This window comes from Hyperolius riggenbachi, chromosome 5, assembly GCF_040937935.1.
Source record: "Hyperolius riggenbachi isolate aHypRig1 chromosome 5, aHypRig1.pri, whole genome shotgun sequence".
Taxonomy (NCBI): Eukaryota; Metazoa; Chordata; class Amphibia; order Anura; family Hyperoliidae; genus Hyperolius; species Hyperolius riggenbachi.
In genome coordinates, this window is record NC_090650.1 from 355,690,340 (window position 1) to 355,716,567 (window position 26,228).

Here is a 26,228-nt window from a genome sequence, read left to right on the forward strand (position 1 = left end):
TACCCATGCTGGGTGGGAGAAATATCTCCGTAAATGACAATTGTTTAATTTTTTTTACACACAATTGTCTATTTATAGAGATATTTCTCCCACTCAGCATGGGTATGTGTAAAAATACACCCCAAAACAAATTATACTACTTCTCCTGAGTACGGCGATACCACATGTGTGGCACTTTTTTGCACCCTAACTGCGCTAAGGGGCCCAAAGTTCAATGAGTACCTTTAGGATTTCACAGGTCATTTTGAGAAATTTCGTTTCAAGACTACTCCTCACGGTTTAGGGCCCCTAAAATGCCAGGACAGTATAGGAACCCCACAAATTACCCCATTTTAGAAAGAAGACACCCCAAGGTATTCCGTTAGGAGGATGGTGAGTTCATAGAAGATTTTTTTTTTTTGTCACAAGTTAGCGGAAATTGATTTTAATTGTTTTTTTTCACAAAGTGTCATTTTCCGCTAACTTGTGACAAAAAATAAAATCTTCTATGAACTCACCATACTCCTAACGGAATACCTTGGGGTGTCTTCTTTCTAAAATGGGGTCATTTGTGGGGTTCCTATACTGCCCTGGCATTTTAGGGGCCCTAAACCGTGAGGAGTAGTCTTGAAACCAAATGTCGCAAAATGACCTGTGAAAACCTAAAGGTACTCATTGGACTTTGGGCCTCTTAGCGCACTTAGGGTGCAAAAAAGTGCCACACATGTGGTACCGCCGTACTCAGGAGAAGTAGTATAATGTGTTTTGGGGTGTATTTTTACACATACCCATGCTGGGTGGGAGAAATATCTCTGTAAATGACAATTGTTTGATTTTTTTTTACACACAATTGTCCATTTACAGAGAGATTTCTCCCACCCAGCATGGGTATGTGTAAAAATACACCCCAAAACACAATATACTACTTCTTCTGAGTACGGCGATACCACATGTGTGACACTTTTTTGCAACCTAGGTGCGCTAAGGGGCCTAACGTCCTATTCACAGGTCATTTTGAGGCATTTGGATTCTAGACTACTGCTCACGGTTTAGGGCCCCTAAAATGCCAGGGCAGTATAGGAACCCCACAAGTGACCCCATTTTAGAAAGAAGACACCCCAAGGTATTCTGTTAGGAGTATGGTGAGTTCATAGAAGATTTTTTTTTTTGTCACAAGTTAGCGGAAAATGACACTTTGTGAAAAAAAAAAACAATACATATCAATTTCCGCTAACTTGTGACAAAAAATAAAATCTTCTATGAACTCATCATACACCTAACAGAATACCTTGGGTGTCTTCTTTCTAAAATGGGGTCACTTGTGGGGTTCCTATACTGCCCTGGCATTTTAGGGGCCCTAAACCGTGAGGAGTAGCCTTGAACCCAAATGTCTCAAAATGACCTGTGAAATCCTAAAGGTACTCATTGGACTTTGGGCCCCTTAGCACAGTTAGGCTGCAAAAAAGTGTCACACATGTGGTATCGCCGTACTCAGAAGAAGTAGTATAATGTGTTTTGTGGTGTATTTTTACATATAACCATGCTGGGTGGGAGAAATATCTCTGTAAATGACACATTTTTGATTTTTTTTTACACACAATTGTCCATTTACAGAGAGATTTCTCCCACCCAGCATGGGTATGTGTGAAAATACACCACAAAACACATTATACTACTTCTCCTGAGTATGGCGATACCACATGTGTGACACTTTTTTGCAGCCTAGGTGCGCTAAGGGGCCCAACGTCCTATTCACAGGTCATTTTGAGGCATTTGTTTTCTAGACTACTCCTCACGGTTTAGGGCCCCTAAAATGCCAGGGCAGTATAGGAACCCCACAAGTGACCCCATTTTAGAAAGAAGACACCCCAAGGTATTCCGTTAGGGGTATGGTGAGTTCGTAGAAGATTTTATTTTTTGTCACAAGTTAGTGAAAAATGACACTTTGTGAAAAAAACAATAAAAATCCAATTTCCGCTAACTTTTGACAAAAAATAAAATCTTCTATGAACTCATCATACTCCTAACAGAATACCTTGGGGTGTCTTCTTTCTGAAATGGGGTCACTGTGGGGTTCCTATACTGCCCTGGCATTTTACGGGCCCAAAACTGTGAGTAGTCTGGAAACCAAATTTCTCAAAATGACTGTTCAGGGGTATAAGCATCTGCAAATTTTGATGACAGGTGGTCTATGAGGGGGCAAATTTTGTGGAACCGGTCATAAGCAGGGTGGCCTCTTAGATGACAGGATGTTTTGGGCCTGATCTGATGGATAGGAGTGCTAGGGGGGTGACAGGAGGTGATTGATGGGTGTCTCAGGGGGCGGTTAGAGGGGAAAATAGATGCAATCAATGCACTGGGGAGGTGATCGGAAGGGGGTCTGAGGGGGATCTGAGGGTTTGGCCGAGTGATCAGGAGCCCACACAGGGCAAATTAGGGCCTGATCTGATGGGTAGGTGTGCTAGGGGGTGACAGGAGGTGATTGATGGGTGTCTCAAGGTGTGATTAGAGGGGGGAAATAGATGCAAGCAATGCACTAGCGAGGTGATCAGGGCTGGGGTCTGAGGACGTTCTGAGGTGTGGGCGGGTGATTGGGTGCCCGCAAGGGGCAGATTAGGGTCTAATCTGATGGGTAACCGTGACAGGTGGTGATAGGGGGTGATTGATGGGTAATTAGTGGGTGTTTAGAGGAGAGAAGAGATGTAAACACTGCACTTGGGAGGTGATCTGATGTCGGATCTGCGGGCGATCTATTAGTGTGGGTGGGTGATCAGATTGCCCGCAAGGGGCAGGTTAGGGGCTGATTGATGGGTGGCAGTGACAGGGGGTGATTGATGGGTGGCAGTGACAGGGGGTGATTGATAGGTGATTGACAGGTGATCAGTGGGTTATTACAGGGAATAACAGATGTAAATATTGCACTGGCGAATTGATAAGGGGGGGGGGGTCTGAGGGCAATCTGAGCGTGTGGGCGGGTGATTGGGTGCCCGCAAGGGGCAGATTAGGGTCTAATCTGATGGGTAACAGTGACAGGTGGTGATAGGGGGTGATTGATGGGTAATTAGTGGGTGTTTAGAGGAGAGAAGAGATGTATACACTGCACTTGGGAGGTGATCTGATGTCGGATCTGCGGGCGATCTATTGGTGTGGGTGGGTGATCAGATTGCCCGCAAGGGGCAGGTTAGGGGCTGATTGATGGGTGGCAGTGACAGGGGGTGATTGATGGGTGGCAGTGACAGGGGGTGATTGATAGGTGATTGACAGGTGATCAGTGGGTTATTACAGGGAATAACAGATGTAAATATTGCACTGGCGAATTGATAAGGGGGGGTCTGAGGGCAATCTGAGCGTGTGGGCGGGTGATTGGGTGCCCGCAAGGGGTAGATTAGGGTCTAATCTGATGGGTAACAGTGACAGGTGGTGATAGGGGGTGATTGATGGGTGATTGATGGGTAATTAGTGGGTGTTTAGAGGAGAGAATAGATGTAAACAATGGATTTGGGAGGTGATCTGATGTCGGATCTGCGGGCGATCTATTGGTGTGGGGGGGTGATCAGATTGCCCGCAAGGGGCAGGTTAGGGGCTAATTGATGGGTGGCAGTGACAGGGGGTGATTGACGGGTGATTGACGGGTGATTGACGGGTGATTGACAGGTGATCAGGGGGGATAGATGCATATAGTACACGGGGGGGGGGGGGGTCTGGGGAGAATCTGAGGGGTGGGGGGTGATCAGGAGGGGGCAGTGGGCAGGGGGGGGGGATAAAAAAAAAATAGCGTTGACAGATAGTGACAGGGAGTGATTGATGGGTGATTAGGGGGGTGACTGGGTGCAAACAGTGGTCTGGGGGGTGGGCAGGGGGGGGTCTGAGGGGTGCTGTGGGCGATCAGGGGGCAGGGGGGGGGAAATCAGTGTGCTTGGGTGCAGACTAGGGTGGCTGCAGCCTGCCCTGGTGGTCCCTCGGACACTGGGACCACCAGGGCAGGAGGCAGCCAGTATAATAGGCTTTGTATACATTACAAAGCCTATTATACATATGTGCAGCGGCGATCCGGGTGCTAGTAACCCGCCGGCGCTTCCGAACGGCCGGCGGGTTACTACGAGCGGTGGGCGGAGCCAGTCCCCGGCGGCTGATCGCGTCACGAATGACGCGATCGCCGCATAGCCACTCCCGCAGCCGCTTCCGCCGATGGGCGTATTGCGGCCGTTTGGGCCCGGACTTTGCCGCCGCCCATCGGCTGGGGGCGGTCCTCAAGTGGTTACACAAGGCCTTAATGTAGTGTCTAATACAATCAGCTCCTATGCTTTTCAGCTGATTTTTTTGCAGCTCCTTGGGCCATGTTTTTGTTGCTAAATATATACTATGTACACTGTAATATAGTGGGTTTATTGCCATAAGTCACTTTATGTACACTTACAAGCTGGATTTTATTTTTACTCAGGGCATTGTAATCGCAGAGCTGAGTCATACAGGCCATAATATAGGCTTACTGCTAAACCTGTTTCTTAGCTACACATTTTACTGCTGTTTTCAGGGCTTCAGCCACTGTAAGGAAAGTCTGCAGCAATCATGAGGGAGGCAGAAATGTACACTGTGGGGAGAGGTGGAGACATATGCTGACAGACCTGCAGCCACTGTGAGGAAAGGCGGAGCTGTGTACTGACAGACCTGCAGCCACTGTGAGGAGAGGTGGAGACATATACTGACAGACCTGCAGCCACTGTGAGGAGAGGCTGAGTTGTGTACTGACAGACCTGAAGCCACTGTGAGGAGAGGCTGAGTTGTGTACTGACAGACCTCCAGCCACTGTGAGGAGAGGCAGAGCTGTGTACTGACAGACCTCCAGCCACTGTGAGGAGAGGCTGAGCTGTGTACTGACAGACCTGCAGCCACTGTGAGGAGGGGCGGAGCTGTGTACTGACAGACCTGCAGCCACTGTGAGGAGAGGCTGAGTTGTGTACTGACAGACCTCCAGCCACTGTGAGGTGAGGCAGAGCTGTGTACTGACAGACCTGCAGCCACTGTGAGGAGAGGTGGAGACATATACTGACAGACCTGCAGCCACTGTGAGGAGGGGCGGAGCTGTGTACTAACAGACCTGCAGCCACTGTGAGGAGAGGCGGAGCTGTGTACTGACAGACCTGAAGCCACTGTGAGGATAGGCGCAGCTGTGTACTAACAGACCTGATGCCACTGTGAGCAGGGGCGGAGCTGTGTACTGACAGACCTGCAGCCACTGTGAGGAGGGGCGGAGCTGTGTACTAACAGACCTGCAGCCACTGTGAGGAGGGGTGGAGCTGTGTACTAACAGACCTGCAGCCACTGTGAGGAGAGGCAGAGCTGTGTACTGACAGACCTGCAGCCACTGTAAGGAGAGGTGGAGACATATACTGACAGACCTGCAGCCACTGTGAGGAGAGGCGGAGCTGTGTACTGACAGACCTGAAGCCACTGTGAGGAGGGGCGGAGCTGTGTACTGACAGACCTGCAGCCACTGTTAGGAGAGGCGGAGCTGTGTACTGACAGACCTGCAGCCACTGTGAGGAGGGGCGGAGCTGAGTACTGACAGACCTGAAGCCACTGTGAGGAGAGGCGGAGCTGTGTACTGACAGACCTGAAGCCACTGTGAGGATAGGCGGAACTGTGTACTGACAGACCTGCAGCCACTGTGAGGAGGGGCGGAGCTGTGTACTGACAGACCTGGAAGCCATGAGCTCTGCACTAAATGCTACTCACCTGAGACAGGCTGCTCTTATTTACATGGACAGGAGTGGCGGGCTGGAGAAATTTATAGAGGACTGCAAAAAATATAATGGTACATACTATTGTTATGGAAGCTTAGTAAAGACAAATTATAACAGGTTTACTAAAAGTGCCCATTAAGGGTACAATTTTTCCTTCAGATTCGATCTTTTGATTTGAACAATCGAAACTAACCAGAAGGCAATTATCGATTGTTTCTATTAATGGAATGATTTAAGAAGGTTTTACATTCTGATTAGATTCGATTTGCACCACACATGGTGCAGTTTTCTATACAATTTGCACCGTTACCATTCATTTACCTTAGCTAAAGCCTATCTGATACCGGGGTTTCTAGGATTTTTTTTTTCCATTTAAGCCCCATCTACACTATGGGACATTGCAGCGATCCGGCGGCTCGATTAGCCGCCGGATCGCCTCTTCCGCGTGCCCGCCGCGTCCCTGCTCGCCGCGCGTGCGCTGCATTCGATTCCCCGCTCGTGCCCACTCGTCCCCACCGGCGCCGCTTATCTTCCGCTCGATTCCCTGCCATTGTCCCCTCGCGGGGAGCGAGCAGGGAATCGGCGGTGCGGAGATGCGTCCTGTCGGATCTTATCAATCGAGCTGCATCAGCGGCTCGATTGATAAGGAGCATCGCGGCCGCATCTACTCGTGTAGATGCGGCTTTAGAGCTACACAGATATCATCTCTTGTCTGGATAAGACACTGCTTGTGAGAAAGTAAAGGTAACCATACATCAGGCGACTTGGCAGCCGATCGACCAACCGATCCGACTATAATAATCGGAATTGAATGAAAATCAATGCTGCCAAATGCATGCCCGGTCAAAAATGCGAACAATTTTGGCCTGAAATTGGTAGCATTATTAGGTTGGATATGCTGCAAGATGTGGCCCTGACTTGCTCTATCGGGTGTGCAGCGGCGCCGGTAACTGCGAACTATATCAGGATGAGCAATGAAACCCCCAAAAATGTCCCCCCCTAATGCTTATTGTGCCTTCTAGTGCCCTGTGTACTCTATACATTACCTGTCCTGGGCCGCCGTTTACTTCAGGCTCCCTTCGCCATCCATACACGCACCCCACGTGGTTGCCTAGTAACGTGTGACGTCACACATGCGCCCAAGTTACTTGGCAACCACGTGGGGTACCTGTATGGATGGTGGAGTAAGCCTGGAGCAAGCAGCAGCTGCAGCCAGATTATGTGTAGTGCACAGGGCACCAGGAGGCATTTATTCAACTTTTTTTTCTTGTTAGCCATTAAAGCCCTAGATCACCCTTGCAAACTTTTCATGCCTGACTATTCACACAAGTGTTGCGTTTGAGGCAGGTATCCCTGAGATATTCCCTTTCACGTGACTCAGACATCTTTGCAGAAAGTGCTGCCAGTATAGTGAGAGTTTCTTGCCCAGCACAAAGCCATCACCTGACCCTGTGGAGCTCATGCAGGAAATGTGTGGGGTCATCTCTGTTCACAGAAAAAGATTGGCTGGTGCCCGCTCCCAGTCCCAGCTCCTCCCCCTCCTGTGGATGATGGCATAGGGCGAGGAGTTTAGACAGCTCACAGACTGCTATTTAGGCCCTGTTTACACTTAGGCCTCATTTCTATGGCCTGTTGATAGGCAGTGAAATGCCACTCTTACAACTGCTCACTGCTGCCTGGTAACTGCTTGTTGCTGCCTGGTAACTGTTCACTGCTGCCTGGTAACTGCTTGCTGAGCACACAGCTCAACAGTCCGTGGAAAGGAGGCCTTAATCAGTTGCTCTCAGTTGTAACTGAAAGGACAACTGAGTAATGCCCATTTTTCTATGGCACATTTTCCTATGGCACAGTTCACACTTTTTCACGATGCACTGCTATTTAGAAGAAAAAAACACGCGTACCAACTGATTAAGTGTAAATGGGGCTCAAGTCTAACCCAACTGAATATCGCATTAAAACAGGAAGTCAAACTGCAAACTCAACCAGCCATACAATAAAAGGGTTTCATAATGCAAAATTGGTTATGTGCAATGCAGAACCCTTTGTGAATTGCAAGCTATGAATTCCACACAATATACATCAATGTTTAGCCTGAACTAGGACTTTAACAATTACCATATTTTTGCGGTATTTTTGCTTCTTCTACCCATGGAATTAAGGGCCCATTCACACTACAGCGTTTTGCCGCTAAAACGCTGGCGCTTTTAAAAAGTGTTAGTGTAATAAAACCCTATGGGCTCATTCTTACTTTGGCGATTTGCGATAATCGCCGCAAATTGCCCAAAATTGCGAAACGCAAACGTGTCACCTGCACCATTTTCAGGCGATATCCCGGCGATCGCGTTTCAGTGCTATAGAAGCGCTAAACGCGAACGCGGAAAAATCGCTGCAGTGTTCAGTGATTTTTTGCTGAAAAATCACTCACTCAAAACGCCGGCGGTAAGCGCCAGCGTTTTGCGCTTTCAAGTGTGAATGGGCCCTTGAACTCTTCAGAAACATTTTACTCCACTGCGAGGATAATAAGAGAAATGCTGGAACTGTAATAAGGAAGCAGCATTTACATATTGTTGTTGCTTTTATAACTAAGCCTGGGGTGAAGAGAGCAAAGAATACAAAAGCCTGTCTCTAAAACAAATACCAATTGTGTCCACGGAACCACACACTGTATTTTGATTGCATCAATGACAAATGGCCTGCTAAGCAAGTCTGGCCTGTTAGGTTAAATGTGTAGGCAAAGAATTTCATTCTCAGTTATTTTGAACGTTTAGATAAGGAAAATACCCTCATGTTTCATGCATATGCTCACATACTAATCACATGACTGTTTTGGAATTTCAGCCAGTGTGCTTCAGCCCACACATACTCAGGCCCAGTGCACACCAAAACCACTACCAGATCGGCAAAACGCTAGAGGTTTTTGGAGCAGATTTCAGAGCGATTCTAGGCATGTTTAGAGACGTTTTCTAAACATGCCTAGCATTTTTGGGAGCATTTTTGTGTAGCAGATTAATAATATTGTTACAGTAAAAGCTGTTACTGAACACCTTCTGTAACAAAACGTTTTCCAGAGCGGTTTGTGGTTTTCCTATACTTTACATTGAGGCAGAAACGCTTCTGCAAACCGCATACGTGCGGCAGGAGGCACGTTTGCGGTTTGCTAAAAACCTCAAACCGCTGGTGTGCCCCATCCCATTGAAATACATTAGCCAAGCGTTTTCACAGGCGGATGCAGTTGGCGGATCGCTGCTAAAACCGCTCGGTGTGCACTGGGCCTGAAACACAAATGGAGCTGTATACAAATGAAGAAGCTTAGTTAATATGTGATTATCAAATGTTGTGATAATCATTCACAGAAAAATGAAAGTTAATCTGCACAGGACCTAAAAGGATCGTTAGGCAATTGGATCACAATGAACCAATGACTAGAAAGCATCTATATTATAATTTTCAGTTATTATATAGCGTCAACATCTTCAGCAGCGCTGTACAGACTATATTGTCTGGTCACTTAACTGTTCCTCAGAGTCGCTCACAATCTAATCCCTACCATCGTCATATGTCTATATTGTCTATTGGATGTATCGTAGTCTAGGGCCAATTTTAGGGGTAAGCCAATTAATGAGGAAACTGAAGTGCCCGGAGCAAACCCACACAGACACGGGGAGAACATACAACCTCCTTGCAGATGTTGCCCTGGCTTGGATTCGAATCGGGAATCCAGCGCTGCAATGCGAGGGTGCTAAATAACCACTACGCCAACATGCTGCCCGCGCTCCTATACAGTCACGGAACAAACCTCAGGGACATCAATGAATGTATGGATCTCAAATCTCCTATATTGTATCATGACCAAGACAAAGGAGGAAACTTGCTCTGAGGGCTGGTTCTCACTAAGAGCTCTTTTGAGCACTTTTAAAAGCGCCAGCATTCCGAAAAGCGCATGGCTATTGTGTTTGTATGGACTAACTCACACCAGAGAGATGTGATTTTTTTTTTTTTTTTTTTTGCAAATGCAGCATTTTGTAGGTGATTATGCCTCAATGTATAGTATAGGAAAACTGTCAAATCACTTTAAAAATCGATGAACAAAGACATTTTCAATGCGTTTTATTTTTTTTTCTCAAAAGCTTTCCAGGTCAATGTGTACTGCCTGTATTGCTTCAAGAACTACAGAATTGCTAAACGCAAATGCTCCAAAATCACTAAGCAAAAATAGAAAATCGGTAGGCACATGGCGATTTTTGGTGTGACCTAGCCCTGAATGCATACCATTTCAACTTGCTCAAAAAAAGCCAAATGCTCTTATACGGGTCCTGTATACCAGGAAGCCAATGACAATAAATGTGATGTAACCCCACTGCTGCTCTGCCGATATCACCTCAGAATTCCCAGAGTTGTATCAGGCTGCATTTCCACTTGTGCGGTGCGAATCGCCGCGGTAAAAATTCGCATGCGGATGCGAATTTCGCATGCGGGTCTATGCGATGGCAGTGCTGATGTGCTTTTTTCCATTGTTTCGAATGAAAATTCGCATACCCAAACCTCATGCGAATATGCGATTCGCCTAGCGGTAGGCGGTATGCAAATTCTGATGGCTCTGCCATGCAAATTTTTTCTGCACAGAAAAATGCAAAGGAATCCTGACAAGTGGAAACCGTCCCATTCACTTGTATTGCTATGCGAATTTGCATGCGAAAACCGAATGCGAATTTGCGATAGTGGAAATGAGCCCTCAGCATCAGTGGAGCCAAATGGCGCTGGGCCAGGTTTACATATGAACGCTACATGGCCTGTCTGCACCCTCTTTTTTCATACTGGCTCCATTTTTCATAAATCAAAATCAGCCTTTTTTAATGTCAGTAGTGCAAAAATAAAATCTGAATTGTGAAATCTGTGTAGATTTATTTTACATGATATATTATACTCAGTAGCAGGGCCGGATTACCAACCAGGCAACAAAAGCAGTCGCTTGGGGCCCCATTCAGAGTTAAAGGGGCCCCATCAGCACATAAACCAGCCATCGCCATCCTGTCAGCGGTGGCTGGATGGTATAATGGTTAAAGGGACTCTGAGCAGTGCAGGAACTATGGAAGATGCATATCATTTTAAAGCTCTCTTTCTCCTCTCTCCAATGATATACAAACCACCACCCTATGCCTTTTAGTTTTCGCCATTTTCACGATCGAAATCGCGGCCACGGCAATTTTGATCGCGAAAATAGCGAAAACTAAAAGGGTGTAGGGTGGCAGTTTATCTATCATTGGAAAGAGGAGAAAGAGAGCTTCAAAATGATATGCATCTTTCCATAGTTACATTGTATTACACAGGACGACTTTTCTCCAAAGTCGGCAGTTCGATTCAGCACAATGCAATGAAATATAAGGAACCCCGGGGGATATAATTACAAACATCATGCTGATAGGTGTAAGGATGTAATTAATTAGTTGTGGGTATGCTTAAAGGCATACCCACAGGCACTGCTCGGAGTCCCTTTAAGGGCTCTGCCTCTGACACAGGAGACCAGGGTTCGAATCTCGGCTCTGCCTGTTCAGTAAGCCAGCAGCTATTCAGTAGGAGACCTTAGACAAGTCTTTCTAACACTGCTACTGCATATAGGGCGCGTCCTAGTGGCTGCAGCTCTGGCGCTTTGAGTCCACCAGGAGAAAAGCGCAATATAAATGTTATTTGTCTTGTCTTGTCAAATGATGCCGTGCGCTGCTGATTGTCTTCAGAGCCAGGCTCTCCTCCTAGGTCCCCCTCCTGCTACTGTGCGCTCTGCCACTGCCCACTCCTCCCTCCCTTCCCACAGAGAACCACAGCTGCTGCAAGAATGATAGCAGCATATAGCAAACTCACCTATCCATGATCCAAGCAATAGAGATCCCGTCATCTGAAACCCATCTGTCTCTTCTACAGTGCAGCCGCTCGCTCTGAACTTCCTGATTCTCAGATCAGACAGGAAGTAGGAAGTAGTAATAGTAGTAGTAACAGAGCGGCAGCACTCTAGAGGAGACAGATGGGCTCCGGATGACGGGACCTCTATTGCTTGGATCGCAAGAGGTGAATGTGAGTCATCTGGTGCTGTCATTCTCCCCCGCTGTGGCTGCCTTCTCTGCTGGACTATCGTATTCACTGGGATGGAGGCTGCATGGTGGCTGTCTAGTTTGGGAGGAAATCGGTTGTTCGGTGGTGGGGGTGGTTATGTAATTCTGTCTGGGGAACGGCTTCCGGTTTGGCGGTGTCCAGAGCTTTCTGCTATTGCCAGGCTGGAGATACAGGGGGAAAGTGCTGCTGCTGTGATATCTGGCGTCCTCTTCACAGGGTTGCACCAGCCCCTGAGTGCAAATGTCCCAGCCATTCATCTCTCACTCTGCATTTTGCCGCTGCTATTCCCTGCATTGTGCACCCACAGAGGAAAGCAGGCTGTTGCCCATAGCAACCAGTAGCTCGGCTGCCCCGGTGTGAGTCATGTTGCTGTGCAGCTGCATCTTCTGATGCTATTATGACATGATGGGGGGGGGGGGCCCAAATCAGTTACTTTGCTTAGGGCCCCATTTAGCCTTAATCCGGCTCTGCTCAGTAGAGGTGGTCAGTGAGATACCAAACATTTCCAGTTTATGCAAATGTTATATTCATTTTATTTAAATTGATGCAGCTTGGATTTGGTTCAATCAAATGTATCAGCTAATTCATGATTGGTCAGATTTCAAGCTCCACGAATTTGCATCAAATCAACATAATATTTTCATCCCCTTGGAATGATGAGGCTCTCATTGGCCAACTCTACAGTATTGTATTATATTATTAGTATCTAGTTTAGAGGAATTTGCATTGTGTTAATGTTATAGTAACATGAACTCTGTAAAGTGTGTCAGAAAATGTCATCACTATATAAATACTATACTGGATAAAGTAATAGTAATTTCATGAAGCCATTCTACAATATTGTGGCTAGAAACATTAGCAGTTGCTGCCACCTACTGGAAGGTCTATGATACTAACATGAAATTAAAGCGGACCTAAACTCAAAACTTCCTATCTGCTCTAAAAGATAAGCAGTAGGGTATTGAACCGTGTTAGCCATCAGTAAAAGCAAGACGTTTTAAATCAGGATGATACCAGTTATTTGCAGTGTGTCTACTTCCTGCTTTCATGGACTCAGACATAGGATTAACATCCTGTGTTTTCAAATTAGCTGCTAAGCCGAGGCAGCGAGCTGACACAGCCGAGGCAGCGAGCTGATCAAACTATAGTTTTGATTATTAACAGATGAGGAGGAATTAGACAGGCTAAACTCTCTAAATACACCCAGGGTGTGTGTCTCTCTGTTTCCTTCTGTCCTGTGCTGGAGTTCAGGTCCACTTTAATGGGTATCTGAACTGACATGAAACCCCCAGTAAAATTTTCAAGCGCACACACCACAGGCAGGCCCGGATTTACCTTACAGTAGCTTATAGGCACAGATGTACTGGCACCTTAGACTTTGCCCTCCATGTACCCAGAAACCTCCACCAAATTACTCCGCAAGAGTGCTGGTTGACCCTGCTGTCACTTCTCCCTCGCTTCCCTTTCCCGTCACAGGTATACAGGTTCCCCTTAGTATTAGGCAGCCAGAGGAACCCTCAATATTAACCACTTCAGCCTTTAGTGTTTTTTTACTTTATGCATCCAAGCAATTTTCACCTCCCATTCATTCACCAATAACTTTATCACTAATTACAGGGCCGGCCCGCTCATGAGGTGGGGTGAAACATTTTCCTCAGGCGGCAAACTTCTAGGGGCGGCACCCGCCCGTCCGTGGGTGCGGGGGGGCCGGCCGCCGAGCCGGAGGGGTAGCGGGCAGGACGGGGGTATTGGGCCTAGTGGTGGGGAGGGGGGACGGACCCCTCCCTCCCTCGCCTGGGTCCCCCGATCTGCGCTCCCCTCCAGCTGTAATTACGAAGCAGCCGCTGCCCGATAGTAAGAGGCACGGGCGGGGAAGGACTCAACTTTTCAGCGTTCCAGCGTGCGCTCCACTGACGTCACTTCCTGCATCGCCGCCAACTGTATTGTAAGTGGACGGCGATGCAGGACCCCCCTCCCCACTGGGGGTCTAGGGGGGTCCGACCCCCCTCCCCACTGCTAGGCCCAATACCCCCGACCTGCCCGCTACCCCTCTGGCTTGGCGGGGGGGGGGGGGGGTGTGGCGGCGGCGGCTGCAGCAATTTTCTTTTAAATTTGCCTCAGGCGGCAAAAAGTCTAGGGCCGGCCCTGACTAATTATCACAATTAAATAATCTATATCTTGTTTTTTCCGCCACCAATCAGGCTTTCTTTGGGTGGTACATTTTGCTAAATGCATTTTAACAGGAATATTAAGAAAAAAAATGGAAAAAATCATTATTTGTCAGTTTTCGGCCATTATAGCTTTAAAATAATACAGGCTACCATAATTAAAACCCACGTATTTTATTTGCCCATTTGTCCTGGTTATTACACCATTTAAATTATGTCCCTATCACATTGTATGGCGCCAATATTTTATTTGGAAATAAAGGTGCACTTTTTCAGTTTTGCTTCCATTACTATTTACCAGCTTATAATTTAAAAAATATTAGTATTATAACCTCTTGACATGCATATTGAAAAAAAAATATTAGTATTATAACCTCTTTACATGCATATTAAAGGAATACTATCGATGTATGCATTTATTTTTAAATGCTGTATGTTGTAGCACACATTAGGACAAGTCCTAGTAGCAATTTGATTCCTCACACAGCTGTTCCTCTCAGCTGTAAAATCCTCCGTCAGTTTTGGCCGTCAGTGTTGGATACAAATGTATCTATATGCTGAGGGCTCCCAGAGGGCTAAGCCCATGTCTGCACAGGGGAGTTGCTATCAACTCCTCAGTTTATAGTTTAATTATCACCTTGCTGAAAGAATCTTGTTGATATGGTGGTAAGGGGTTAAAGATTCTAGCAATGTGTGTTTATTATCTTTGCTTCTCTTGACTGATAAAGATACTAATAATGCTAATTGTAGACAGTGGTCTGCCCCTCTCAGCAGCTTGTAAAGTGGATGCAGCCTGGAGTGAATCACCTCAAGCAGCAGCCAGTCTGAGTGTAAACACAGACTATTGTTTATAGCTAGTTATATTCCAGCAATATTCCAGCTCATTTAGTTACCTGTTACCACCTCAGATCAGCCTATTTCTCCTCATGTCTGCTGCATGCTGTGAGTGACACAGTGAAATATATTTGTGAGCTGTGTGACAGAGTAACCAAGCAGCTCAGGGTGACCCAAACTACTATGAGCTGTGTGAGAAATGAATTTTTAAGCAGGGATAGCAAGAGAGAGACCTGGGTGAATAAATAAAGTGCCCCTAGCACTAGTGGTAATGTGTACACTAATATACAGTATTAAAAAAAAAAGTCGTTTCAATCGATAGTACTCCTTTAACCACTTCACAAATGAGGGGTTTTACCCCTGAAACACCAGAGCAATTTTTACCTTTCAGCGTCCATTCATTCATCTATAACTTTATATTACTTATTACTTATAACTTATTACTTATCGCAATGAAATTAACTATATCTTTTTTTCCGCCACCAATTAGGCTTTCTTTAGGTAGGACATTATGCCAAGAATTATTTTATTCTAAATGTGTTTTAATGGGAAAATAGGAAAAAATGTGGGAAAAAAATCATTATGTTTCAGTTTTCGGCCATTATAGTTTTTAAATAATGCATGCTACTGTAATTAAAACCCATGAAATTTATTTGCCCATTTGTCCCGGTTATAAAACCGTTGAAATTATTTCCCTATCACAATGTTTGGCGCCAATATTTTATTTGGAAATAAAGGTGTCTTTTTTTCAGTTTTGCATCCATCCAATTACAAGCCCATAGTTTATAAAGTAACAGGGTTATACCCTCTTCACATAAATATTTAAAAAATTCAGTCCCTAAGGTAACTATTTATGTTGTTTTTTTTAATTGTAATTTTTTTTTTCTTTTTTTTTAACTACAAAATAAAAAATTGGGGAGTGTGGGAGGCAATGAGTTAATTTATTGTGTAAAACTAATGTATGTGTACATGAAAAATGCTTTAGGGTGTAGTTTTACTATTTGGCCACAAGATGGCCACAGTGATTTTTTGTTCATGTCCGGAAGTACGCTTGCAGGAAGCACAATGAGGCTGGGAAAATCACATTTATCGCGCTGTTTCTCATAGAAGCAGCTGATCATTGCGGGGGCTTAGATCAACGAATGGGAACGGTTTTTCCCGTTCATTGATCTCCGGGCGAGCGGGCAGCAGCGTGCACGAGCGCGGGGGCGCGCGGACGAGCGGGCAGGACCGCGGACAGCGGCGGGAGGTGCGGATTTCTCCGTCCCTGGAGTTAACAGGGTGGAAAAAGGGACGGAGAAATCCGCACCGCTGGGGGTAAAGTGGTTAAAAAAGTACAGACCCCTAGGTAAAAATTTGTGTTTTTTTTTTATTGTAATTTTTTTCTAATAAAAATTTTTATTTGAGTATTTTTGGGTGTGTGGGAGGTAAACAATTAATTTTAAATGTAAAAATGTCTATTCATTTAAAAAAAATGTAAAATGTAAATGTAGTTTTACTATTTGGCCACAAGATGGCCACAGTCAAATTTTTTTTTTTTTTTTTTTTGCTTCCTGTAAGGGTACTTACAGGAAGTGAAGAGGGGATGTGTAACAGAACAATTGCGGCTTCTCCATAGAAGCCAGTGATCATTCTAAGGGACTGTAAGAGATTGCGGAGAAGCCGCTGCGCAGTCTGGCGGCAAAGCGGCTGACTCCGCGTCCAGCGCGGCGGTTTGCACAAAGCAGCGTGCGTCTGAGGTAGCTGGGCCTGTTAGTGCACACAGACTGAGAAATACGCGCGCGCTGAGAGTCAGAACCTTTATGCCAAACAAGGAGGGATCAGCTGACCAGGTTGGGCAGCTGATCCCAGAACTAGTGGCCATTGGTTGATCAGCGGTGGGTGGCGCCGGAGAGCGCCGCTCTATATATACCTATTGCTGGTCAGTCTTAAGTTGTCTGCCGTTGCCATTTTGGGGGGCTTTGCTGGGCTGGGGGCTTTACTAGGCTTTGCTTGGCTGTATGCTTTGCTAGGCTGAAGGGGTTTGCTTTGCTGAGGGCTCTGCTTTGCTGTGCTGGAGCCCTGGGGCTTTTCTTGGCTGTAGATAGGTATGTCCCCCCAGTATAGGTTAGATAGGTAGGTGCCTCCAGTTTAGGTTAGATAGGTAGATGCCCCCAGCGTAGGTTAGATAGGTAGCTGCTCCCAGCGTAAGTTAGATACGTAGCTGCCCCCAGCGTAGGTTAGATAGGTAGCTTCCCCCAGCGTAGGTTAGATAGGTAGCTTCCCCCAGCGTAGGTTAGATAGGTAGTTGCCCCCTGCGTAGGTTAGTTAGGTAGCTGCCCCCAGCGTAGGGGTTAGATAGGTAGCTGCCCCCAGCGTAGGGGTTAGATAGGTAGCTGCCCCCAACGTAGGTTAGATAGGTAGCTGCCCCTAGCGTAGGTGAGATAGGTGGCTGCCCCCAGCATAGGTGAGATAGGTAGCTGCCCCCAGCATAGGTTAGATAGGTAGATTCCCCCAGCGTAGTTTAGATAGGTAGCTTCCCCCAGCGTAGGTTAGATAGGTAGCTGCCCCAGCGTAGGTTAGATAGGTAGCTGCCCCCAGCATAGGTTAGATAGGTAGATGCCCCCAGCGTAGGTTATATAGGTAGTTTCCCCCAGTGTAGGTTAGATAGGTAGTTTCCCCAGTGTAAGAGGCGGGTGCTGGGCGGAGTGGCGAGGGGGAGTGGGCAGTTAAAAACTCACCTCCGATTGCAGCCTCCAGCTTCTTCCGACTTTTTTCCCGCCGTAGTTCGCATTGGTAATAGCGCCATAAAGCTCTGCGATCCCCGGTGGCTCCGTTTTTTCATGGACGTAGCTCCGATGACCAGCATGCATATTTGGACGTAGGAGCTACGTCCTGTGGGCTAAAGTGGTTAAGTAGCTAAGATGCCCCCAAGCAGGGGCGTTTCTAGGTTCCTGAGAGATCCGGGGCACCCCTGGGAACCAAGAGAGAATGAGTGTGAAAATGGCGTGGTTATGCCGCGTAAAGTGGGCGTGGTTATAGGTGGGACCAAATATACATGAACATAGCAGTGGCGTAAATATATTCAATAGGCAGTATTTCACATATATAAGCCCCTCACCTGGCTTCTGTTTTGTCTTCGGCTGGCTGGCTTGTGCGCTGTACTCGGCTGGCGGTTATGCTGGGCTGCCTGGCTGGTGGTTATGCTGTGCCAGCTTGGCTGGCGGTGATGTTGAGCCAGCCTGGTTTGCTAGGTGACTTTCTGGGGGCTTTGCTGGGCTGGGAAATTTGCTGGGAGCATTTTGGGGGGCTTTGCTGGGCTGGGGGCTTTACTAGGCTTTGCTTGGCTGTATGCTTTGCTAGGCTGGGGGGGTTTGCTTTGCTGAGGGCTCTGCTTTGCTGGGCTGGAGCCCTGGGGCTTTGCTTGGCTGTAGATAGGTATGTTCCCCCAGTATAGGTTAGATAGGTAGGTGCCTCCAGTATAGGTTAGATAGGTAGATGCCCCCAGCGTAGGTTAGATAGGTAGCTGCTCCCAGCGTAAGTTAGATAGGTAGCTTCCCCCAGTGTAGGTTAGATAGGTAGCTTCCCCCTGTGTAGGTTAGATAGGTAGCTTCCCCCAGCGTAGGTTAGATAGGTAGCTTCCCCCAGCGTAGGTTAGATAGGTAGCTTCCCCCAGCGTAGGTTAGATAGGTAGCTGCCCCCAGCGTAGGTTAGATAGGTAGCTTCCCCCAGCGTAGGTTAGAGCGGTAGCTGCCCCCAGCGTAGGTTAGATAGGTAGCTTCCCCCAGAGTAGGTTAGATAGGTAGCTTCCCCCAGCGTAGGTTAGATAGGTAGCTTCCCCCAGCGTAGGTTAGTTAGGTAGCTGCCCCCAGCGTAGGGGTTAGATAGGTAGCTGCCCCTAGCGTAGGTGAGATAGGTAGCTGCCCCCAGCATAGGTGAGATAGGTGGCTGCCCCCAGCATAGGTGAGATAGGTGGCTGCCCCCAGCATAGGTGAGATAGGTGGCTGCCCCCAGCATAGGTGAGATAGGTAGCTGCCCCCAGCAGAGGTTAGATAGGCAGATTCCCCCAGCATAGTTTAGATAGGTAGCTTCCCCCAGCGTAGGTTAGATAGGTAGCTGCCCCAGCGTAGGTTAGATAGGTAGCTGTCCCAGCGTAGGTTAGATAGGTAGCTGCCCCTGTGTAGGTTAGATAGGTAGCTGCCCCCAGCATAGGTTAGATAGGTAGCTGCCCCCAGCATAGGTTAGATAGGTAGATGCCCCCAGCATAGGTTAGATAGGTAGATGCCCCCAGCGTAGGTTAGATAGGTAGTTTCCGCCAACATAGGTTAGATAGGTAGATGCCCCCAGCGTAGGTTATATAGGTAGTTTCCCCCAGTGTAGGTTAGATAGGTAGTTTCCCCCAGTGTAGGTTAGATAGGTAGTTTCCCCAGTGTAGGAGGCGGGTGCTGGGCGGAGTGGCGAGGGGGAGTAGGCAGTTAAAAACTCACCTCCGATTGCAGCCTCCAACTTCTTCCGACTTTTTTCCCGCCGTAGTTCGCATTGGTAATAGCGCCATAACGCTGTAACCAAGGCAACGGACGCTGGGGAGAAAGTCGGAAGAAGCTGCAGGCTGCAATCGGAGGTGAGTTTTTAACTACCCGCTCCCCCAACCCCCACGCCGCTGCTCAGCCCAGTGCCCCCTCCTGCCAATCAATCGATCCGGGGCACCATGGCAACAGGTTCCAGGCCGGTGCCCCAGATCAAAGGCCCTAGCGACGCCTCTGCCCCCAAGTATTAGGTGGCTTAGCTTTGGGAACCTCAGTATTAAGTAGCTAGAGGTGCCTCTGACTGAAGGGAGATCTCATCAGTGGAATGCAGAGAGCAGGGCGGGTAACCTCTCATTTACACTCTCATAAGGAATCTGCATTGGGAAGGAGGGAGGGAGGCGCTCGAGGAGGGGGGTAAGCTGCCTTTCCATCATCAGGTGCCTGTTGGCACGTGCCTACAGTGCCTTATGGTAAATCCACTCTGAACACAGGTATATTTTACCAGCAATCACACAGCAAATGTAACGTCATTGTACAAACAGCACAACACACAGGTTGCTGTATAATGCCGTTATGTAAATATTGTAACACGAAATATACAAGCAAAAGACACAAATGTGTACCTAACATGGGTTGCGCTATTAGTGCAGTCTCCATTATGTTTCTGCCACAAATACTTCCTTCCTGTTCTCCTACCTGCCACCAGTGTATGGATTGGTCTGACCTTCATTCCCTATTGTGGTGTGTGTGTGACTCAGAAAATGCTGAAGTCAGCTTGCAGAATAGCTGGCATTGTTAGCGGTTATATTAGGGGATCATTCTGCTGTTTTGGGTTACCATACAAATTGTTGGGTTTTTTTGTTTTGTTTTTTTGCTCCATCCTGCACAACAATGCATTGTGTGCGTAATACAATGCCTGTAGCAGTGACAAGTTCTGTCCTACATATATTATTTTCTTATTAAAACCTTTGAATTCTCTCCTTCTAGAATCTACTCACAGCTATGCCGTGTACCGATTTGTGATCTCCATTAACCCGATGGACATCACAGAAGTGAATGCAACACTTGGTAACCATATCTTACATGAACCGATGAGAGCTGCACAGATCTTCCAATCGGTATGGCTTCAATACTTATTAAAAAATACTATTTCATCTTGCTAAATTGTTCACATCATATTATTTATATATATTTTAGGTATGTGATGCTGCGATAAGAACCCTTTGCTTGATTGAACAGTACCAGACTGAGGCTCAGGTATGAAAACCAGAAGACACACTGCTGTTCAGCATACAGTCACTACAAATGGCTGAAAGACTAGTGGATGCTAATCTAACTAAATAAGCCTGGTGACCATCAGTGGTGGGCAGAGATGGATTAAGATGTAATGGGGTCCTAGGTAAGGTAGTGGATTTGGGGCCCCATGCAGGGCCGGATTTCTGCAAAGGCCACAAAGGTCACGGCCTAGGGCGGAAAAAAATCAGAAGGATAAAAGGGCGGCAGGGCCTGAGAGAGATAAGAGGCTGCATGTCAAAATAAATCATTTCTCCTGCTCCAAAGCGCCCCGGCTTTTCTGCACACACAGGGCCGGATTTGGACTTCCCAGTGCCCTAGGCCCGGTACCATCAACGGCCCCCCCCCCCCCACACACACACACACACACACACACACTCAGGGTGCATACACACATCAGACCATAGTCTTTGGAAAATGAAGGATCACAGATCAATTTTACCCCCTTCCATGTAGTATGAGGGCCATACCTACAAAGTCTATTCTATTAAGCTGAACTCCCCATCAGATAGAAATCTTTGCAAGATGCTGCACACAAAGATGCTGTACACATGCAACAGATCAGTATCTGCAAAAGATCTGTTCCTGCAAAAGATCCGTTTCTGCAAAATGCATTCATAGTCTATGATATCTGCAGATCCTCATACACACCTTGTTTAACAAACATTCATCTGCAGATCAGATCCACCAGGATGGATCTTCAGATCTGCAGATGATTGTCTGATCTGCAGATAATTGTCTGTTAAGCAAGGTGTGTATGAGGATCTGCAGATATCATAGACTATGAATGCATTTTGCAGGAACGGATCTTTTGCAGGAACAGATCTTTTGCAGATATTGATCTTTTGAACGTGTTCAGCATCTTGCAAAGATTTTTATCTGATGGGGAGTTCAGCTCCATAGAATAGACTGTGTAGGTATGGCTCTCGGACTCCATGGAAGGGGGTAAAGTTGGTCTGTGATCTTTCATTTTCCAAAGACTGTGGTCTGATGTGTGTATGAGCCTTTAGGAAAATGAAAGATCACAGACCAATTTTACCCCCTTCCATGTAGTATGAGAGCCATACCTACACAGTCTATTCTATGGAGCTGAACTCCCCATCAGACAGAAATCTTTGCAAGATGCTGCACACAAAGATGCTGTACACATTCAAAAGATCAGTATCTGCAAAAGATATGTTCCTGCAAAATGCATTCATAGTCTATGATATCTGCAGATCATCATACACACCTTGTTTAACAGACATTCATCTGCAGATCCGATCCACCAGGATGGATTTTCAGATCTGCAGATGATTGTCTGATCTGCAGATGAATGTCAGTTAAACAAGGTGTGTATGATGATCTGCAGATCTCATAGACTATGAATGCAATTTGCAGGAACGGATCTGTGGCAGGAACAGATCTTTTGCAGATACTGATCTTTTGTGTCTGTACAGCATCTGTGTGTGCAGAATCTTGCAAAGATTTTTTCTGATGGGGAGTTCAGCTCCATAGAAAAGACTGTGAAGGTATGGCTCTCATACTACATGAAGGGTGGTAAGATTGGACTGTGATCTTTCTTTTTCCAAAGACTATAGTCTGATATGTGTATGAGCCTTAATGATCACTTGTTTGCAGGATACCTATGAATGTTTTCTCTCTGAAAAATGATGAATGATTGTTTTTCCTGTTAGAGCAGAGAGTCCCTGATGCCTGGTACGCACCAGATAGATGGGTTGAATCGATTTTCCGATCACTTATACAAAGTCGATTAGAAAAATGATCAGAAATCAGATTAGACCTGTCAGAAATAATCAATTTGAACCCATCTATCTGATGGCAAATTGCATGGTGTGTACCAGGCATGAAGTAGCAGAGCGGCATTCATCTCCCTCTCTGCTCTTCTGTAATCACAGATCTGTTGCATTTATTTTATAGTATTTATTGTACTGATTCTTTTGTTTTTTTACTGTTTGCCAACACGGTACAATTATATATTTTTTTTAATTTTTAGTGTTTGTTATTACTTTTGGTATACAAAACAGAATGTAACAATACAAAAGTATACAACAGTACATTTGTAATTATAATTATAGAGAAGTTGTCTATCTCATACTAGACTACTGCTGCCTTTAAAATGAGCCAGCAAGGGGTTAAGATTTAGCTTAGAAGGGGCTGCCATAAATCTCTCTAAGGAAAAAAAAACCCTTATCTGTTTAAGATTTACAATCCAGGGGGAGAGAGGAGAAGGAATGGCTCAAGTCATTAACAGAATCTGACCAGCAATACATTGTATAGCCCAGCTTGAGTTGTAAAGTGGAAATAATTCTGTTAAAAATGTTTACTTTTACTGGATCAGAAATTGTCTACATTGTGATCCATGTTTCTCTCACCCCTGGCAATAAACTGAAGCGTGTATGTTCAGTAGATAGCACTGTCTCATCGCACACCACGAAGTAAGGAAAATACACGGAGCTCTGGAATTCTGACTGTGTGTGTGCAGAAAAGCCGGGGCGCTTTGGAGCAGGAGAAATGATTTATTTTGACATGCAGCCTCTTATCTCTCTCAGGTCCTGCCGCCCTTTTATCCTTCTGATTTTTTTCCGCCCTAGGCCGTGACCTTTGTGGCCTTTGCAGAAATCCGGCCCTGTGCACACACACAGTCAGAATTCCAGAGCTCCGTGTATTTTCCTTACTTCGTGGTGTGCGATGAGACAGTGCTATCTACTGAACATACACGCTTCAGTTTATTGCCAGGGGTGAGAGAAACATGGATCACAATGTAGACAATTTCTGATCCAGTAAAAGTAAACATTTTTAACAGAATTATTTCCACTTTACAACTCAAGCTGGGCTATACAATGTATTGCTGGTCAGATTCTGTTAATGACTTGAGCCATTCCTTCTCCTCTCTCCCCCTGGATTGTAAATCTTAAACAGATAAGGGTTTTTTTTTCCTTAGAGAGATTTATGGCAGCCCCTTCTAAGCTAAATCTTAACCCCTTGCTGGCTCATTTTAAAGGCAGCAGTAGTCTAGTATGAGATAGACAACTTCTCTATAATTATAATTACAAATGTACTGTTGTATACTTTTGTATTGTTACATTCTGTTTTGTATACCAAAAGTAATAACAAACACTAAAAATTAAAAAAAATATATAATTGTACCGTGTTGGCAAACAGTAAAAAAACAAAAGAATCAGTACAATAAATACTATAAAATAAATGCAACAGATCTGTGATTACAGAAGAGCAGAGAGGGAGATGAATGCCGCTCTGCTACTTCATGCCTGGTACACACCATGCAATTTGCCATCAGATAGATGGGTTCAAATTGATTATTTCTGACAGGTCTAATCTGATTTCTGATCATTTTTCTAATCGACTTTGTATAAGTGATCGGAAAATCGATTCAACCCATCTATCTGGTGCGTACCAGGCATCAGGGACTCTCTGCTCTAACAGGAAAAACAATCATTCATCATTTTTCAGAGAGAAAACATTCATAGGTATCCTGCAAACAAGTGATCATTAAGGCTCATACACATATCAGACTATAGTCTTTGGAAAAAGAAAGATCACAGTCCAATCTTACCACCCTTCATGTAGTATGAGAGCCATACCTTCACAGTCTTTTCTATGGAGCTGAACTCCCCATCAGAAAAAATCTTTGCAAGATTCTGCACACACAGATGCTGTACAGACACAAAAGATCAGTATCTGCAAAAGATCTGTTCCTGCCACAGATCCGTTCCTGCAAATTGCATTCATAGTCTATGAGATCTGCAGATCATCATACACACCTTGTTTAACTGACATTCATCTGCAGATCAGACAATCATCTGCAGATCTGAAAATCCATCCTGGTGGATCGGATCTGCAGATGAATGTCTGTTAAACAAGGTGTGTATGATGATCTGCAGATATCATAGACTATGAATGCATTTTGCAGGAACATATCTTTTGCAGATACTGATCTTTTGAATGTGTACAGCATCTTTGTGTGCAGCATCTTGCAAAGATTTCTGTCTGATGGGGAGTTCAGCTCCATAGAATAGACTGTGTAGGTATGGCTCTCATACTACATGGAAGGGGGTAAAATTGGTCTGTGATCTTTCATTTTCCTAAAGGCTCATACACACATCAGACCACAGTCTTTGGAAAATGAAAGATCACAGACCAACTTTACCCCCTTCCATGGAGTCCGAGAGCCATACCTACACAGTCTATTCTATGGAGCTGAACTCCCCATCAGATAAAAATCTTTGCAAGATGCTGAACACGTTCAAAAGATCAATATCTGCAAAAGATCTGTTCCTGCAAAAGATCCGTTCCTGCAAAATGCATTCATAGTCTATGATATCTGCAGATCCTCATACACACCTTGCTTAACAGACAATTATCTGCAGATCAGACAATCATCTGCAGATCTGAAGATCCATCCTGGTGGATCTGATCTGCAGATGAATGTTTGTTAAACAAGGTGTGTATGAGGATCTGCAGATATCATAGACTATGAATGCATTTTGCAGAAACGGATCTTTTGCAGGAACAGATCTTTTGCAGATACTGATCTGTTGCATGTGTACAGCATCTTTGTGTGCAGCATCTTGCAAAGATTTCTATCTGATGGGGAGTTCAGCTTAATAGAATAGACTTTGTAGGTATGGCCCTCATACTACATGGAAGGGGGTAAAATTGATCTGTGATCCTTCATTTTCCAAAGACTATGGTCTGATGTGTGTATGCACCCTGAGTGTGTGTGTGTGTGTGTGTGGGGGGGGGGGGGGGGGCCGTTGATGGTACCGGGCCTAGGGCACTGGGAAGTCCAAATCCGGCCCTGGCCCCATGTGGTCCTTTTGGTAAAGTGAAGTGGAGCGAGGTCAAAGAAGGTTGCAGGTGGAGCCCCTTGGCACACACCAAGCCCCAAGCACCTGCCTAGGGTGCCTGGTGGACGATCCTGCTCTGGCAGTCGGTTAAAAGTGTAATCTTGCCTAGATCTCCATTTCATCTTAATCCTTTTCCTGGTCAGATCTAATTCACTTTTTCTCCTAAGTTTCCTCCTAGGTGATATTTTACATCTTATCAATAAAATTACTTTAAAGCCTCCACCAAGCAAGAAAATACTCGGAATAAATTTGACAGTATTTTTTCACCTACTTTTTCCATTGCAGAGGGCTATAAGGTTATTTTAAGTGACAAATGAAGTGAGAGGGATATGGAGGCTGCCATATTTATTACCTTTTTAACCACTTAAGCCCAACTGGACGAGATTTCTCGTCCAGTTGGGCTGCGCGCACTCCCGCGGGTCGCGCACGCTCCCGCGGGCCCCCCCGTGCGTGCCCCCGCTGCTGGCCGCTAGATTACCGATCAGTGAAAGGGATTATAAATCCCTTTCGCTGATCGGACCCCCCCGGAGAAAAGCCGACAGCGTCTCTTCAGATGCTGCGGCTTTTCTGAGCTCTGGGCTCCTTTCTTCTGCCTGGGAGCGAGATCGATCGCTCCCAGGACTTTTTGATTCTGGCCATCTTGTGGCCAAATAGCAAATTACACCTGTAAAAAAAAAAAAATTCAAATTAAACATATAAATATATAAAAAAAAACCCTGTTTACCTCCC

At 45.9% G+C, this 26,228-nt stretch overlaps 1 protein-coding gene across 8 annotated transcripts in view; it reads left to right on the forward strand.

Annotated features, from left to right (window-relative positions):
* Nucleotides 1–4,582: 4,582 nt before the first annotated feature.
* Nucleotides 4,583–26,228, forward strand: part of MCMDC2 (minichromosome maintenance domain containing 2) — a 49,191-nt gene continuing 27,545 nt past the window's right edge. For 5 of the 8 annotated variants that reach the window (XM_068234807.1, XM_068234813.1, XM_068234808.1 and 2 more), the window contains exons 1-3: nt 5,193–5,794; nt 20,323–20,453; nt 20,533–20,592. In XM_068234807.1, coding sequence (XP_068090908.1) covers nt 5,689–5,794; nt 20,323–20,453; nt 20,533–20,592 — 297 coding nt within the window. In that variant the 5' untranslated portion in view covers nt 5,193–5,688. Of the gene's footprint in view, nt 4,965–5,192; nt 5,795–11,710; nt 11,790–20,322; nt 20,454–20,532; nt 20,593–26,228 lie in introns of those variants that run through there. The other 3 variants (XM_068234810.1, XM_068234809.1, XM_068234811.1) reach the window with 3 other exon arrangements.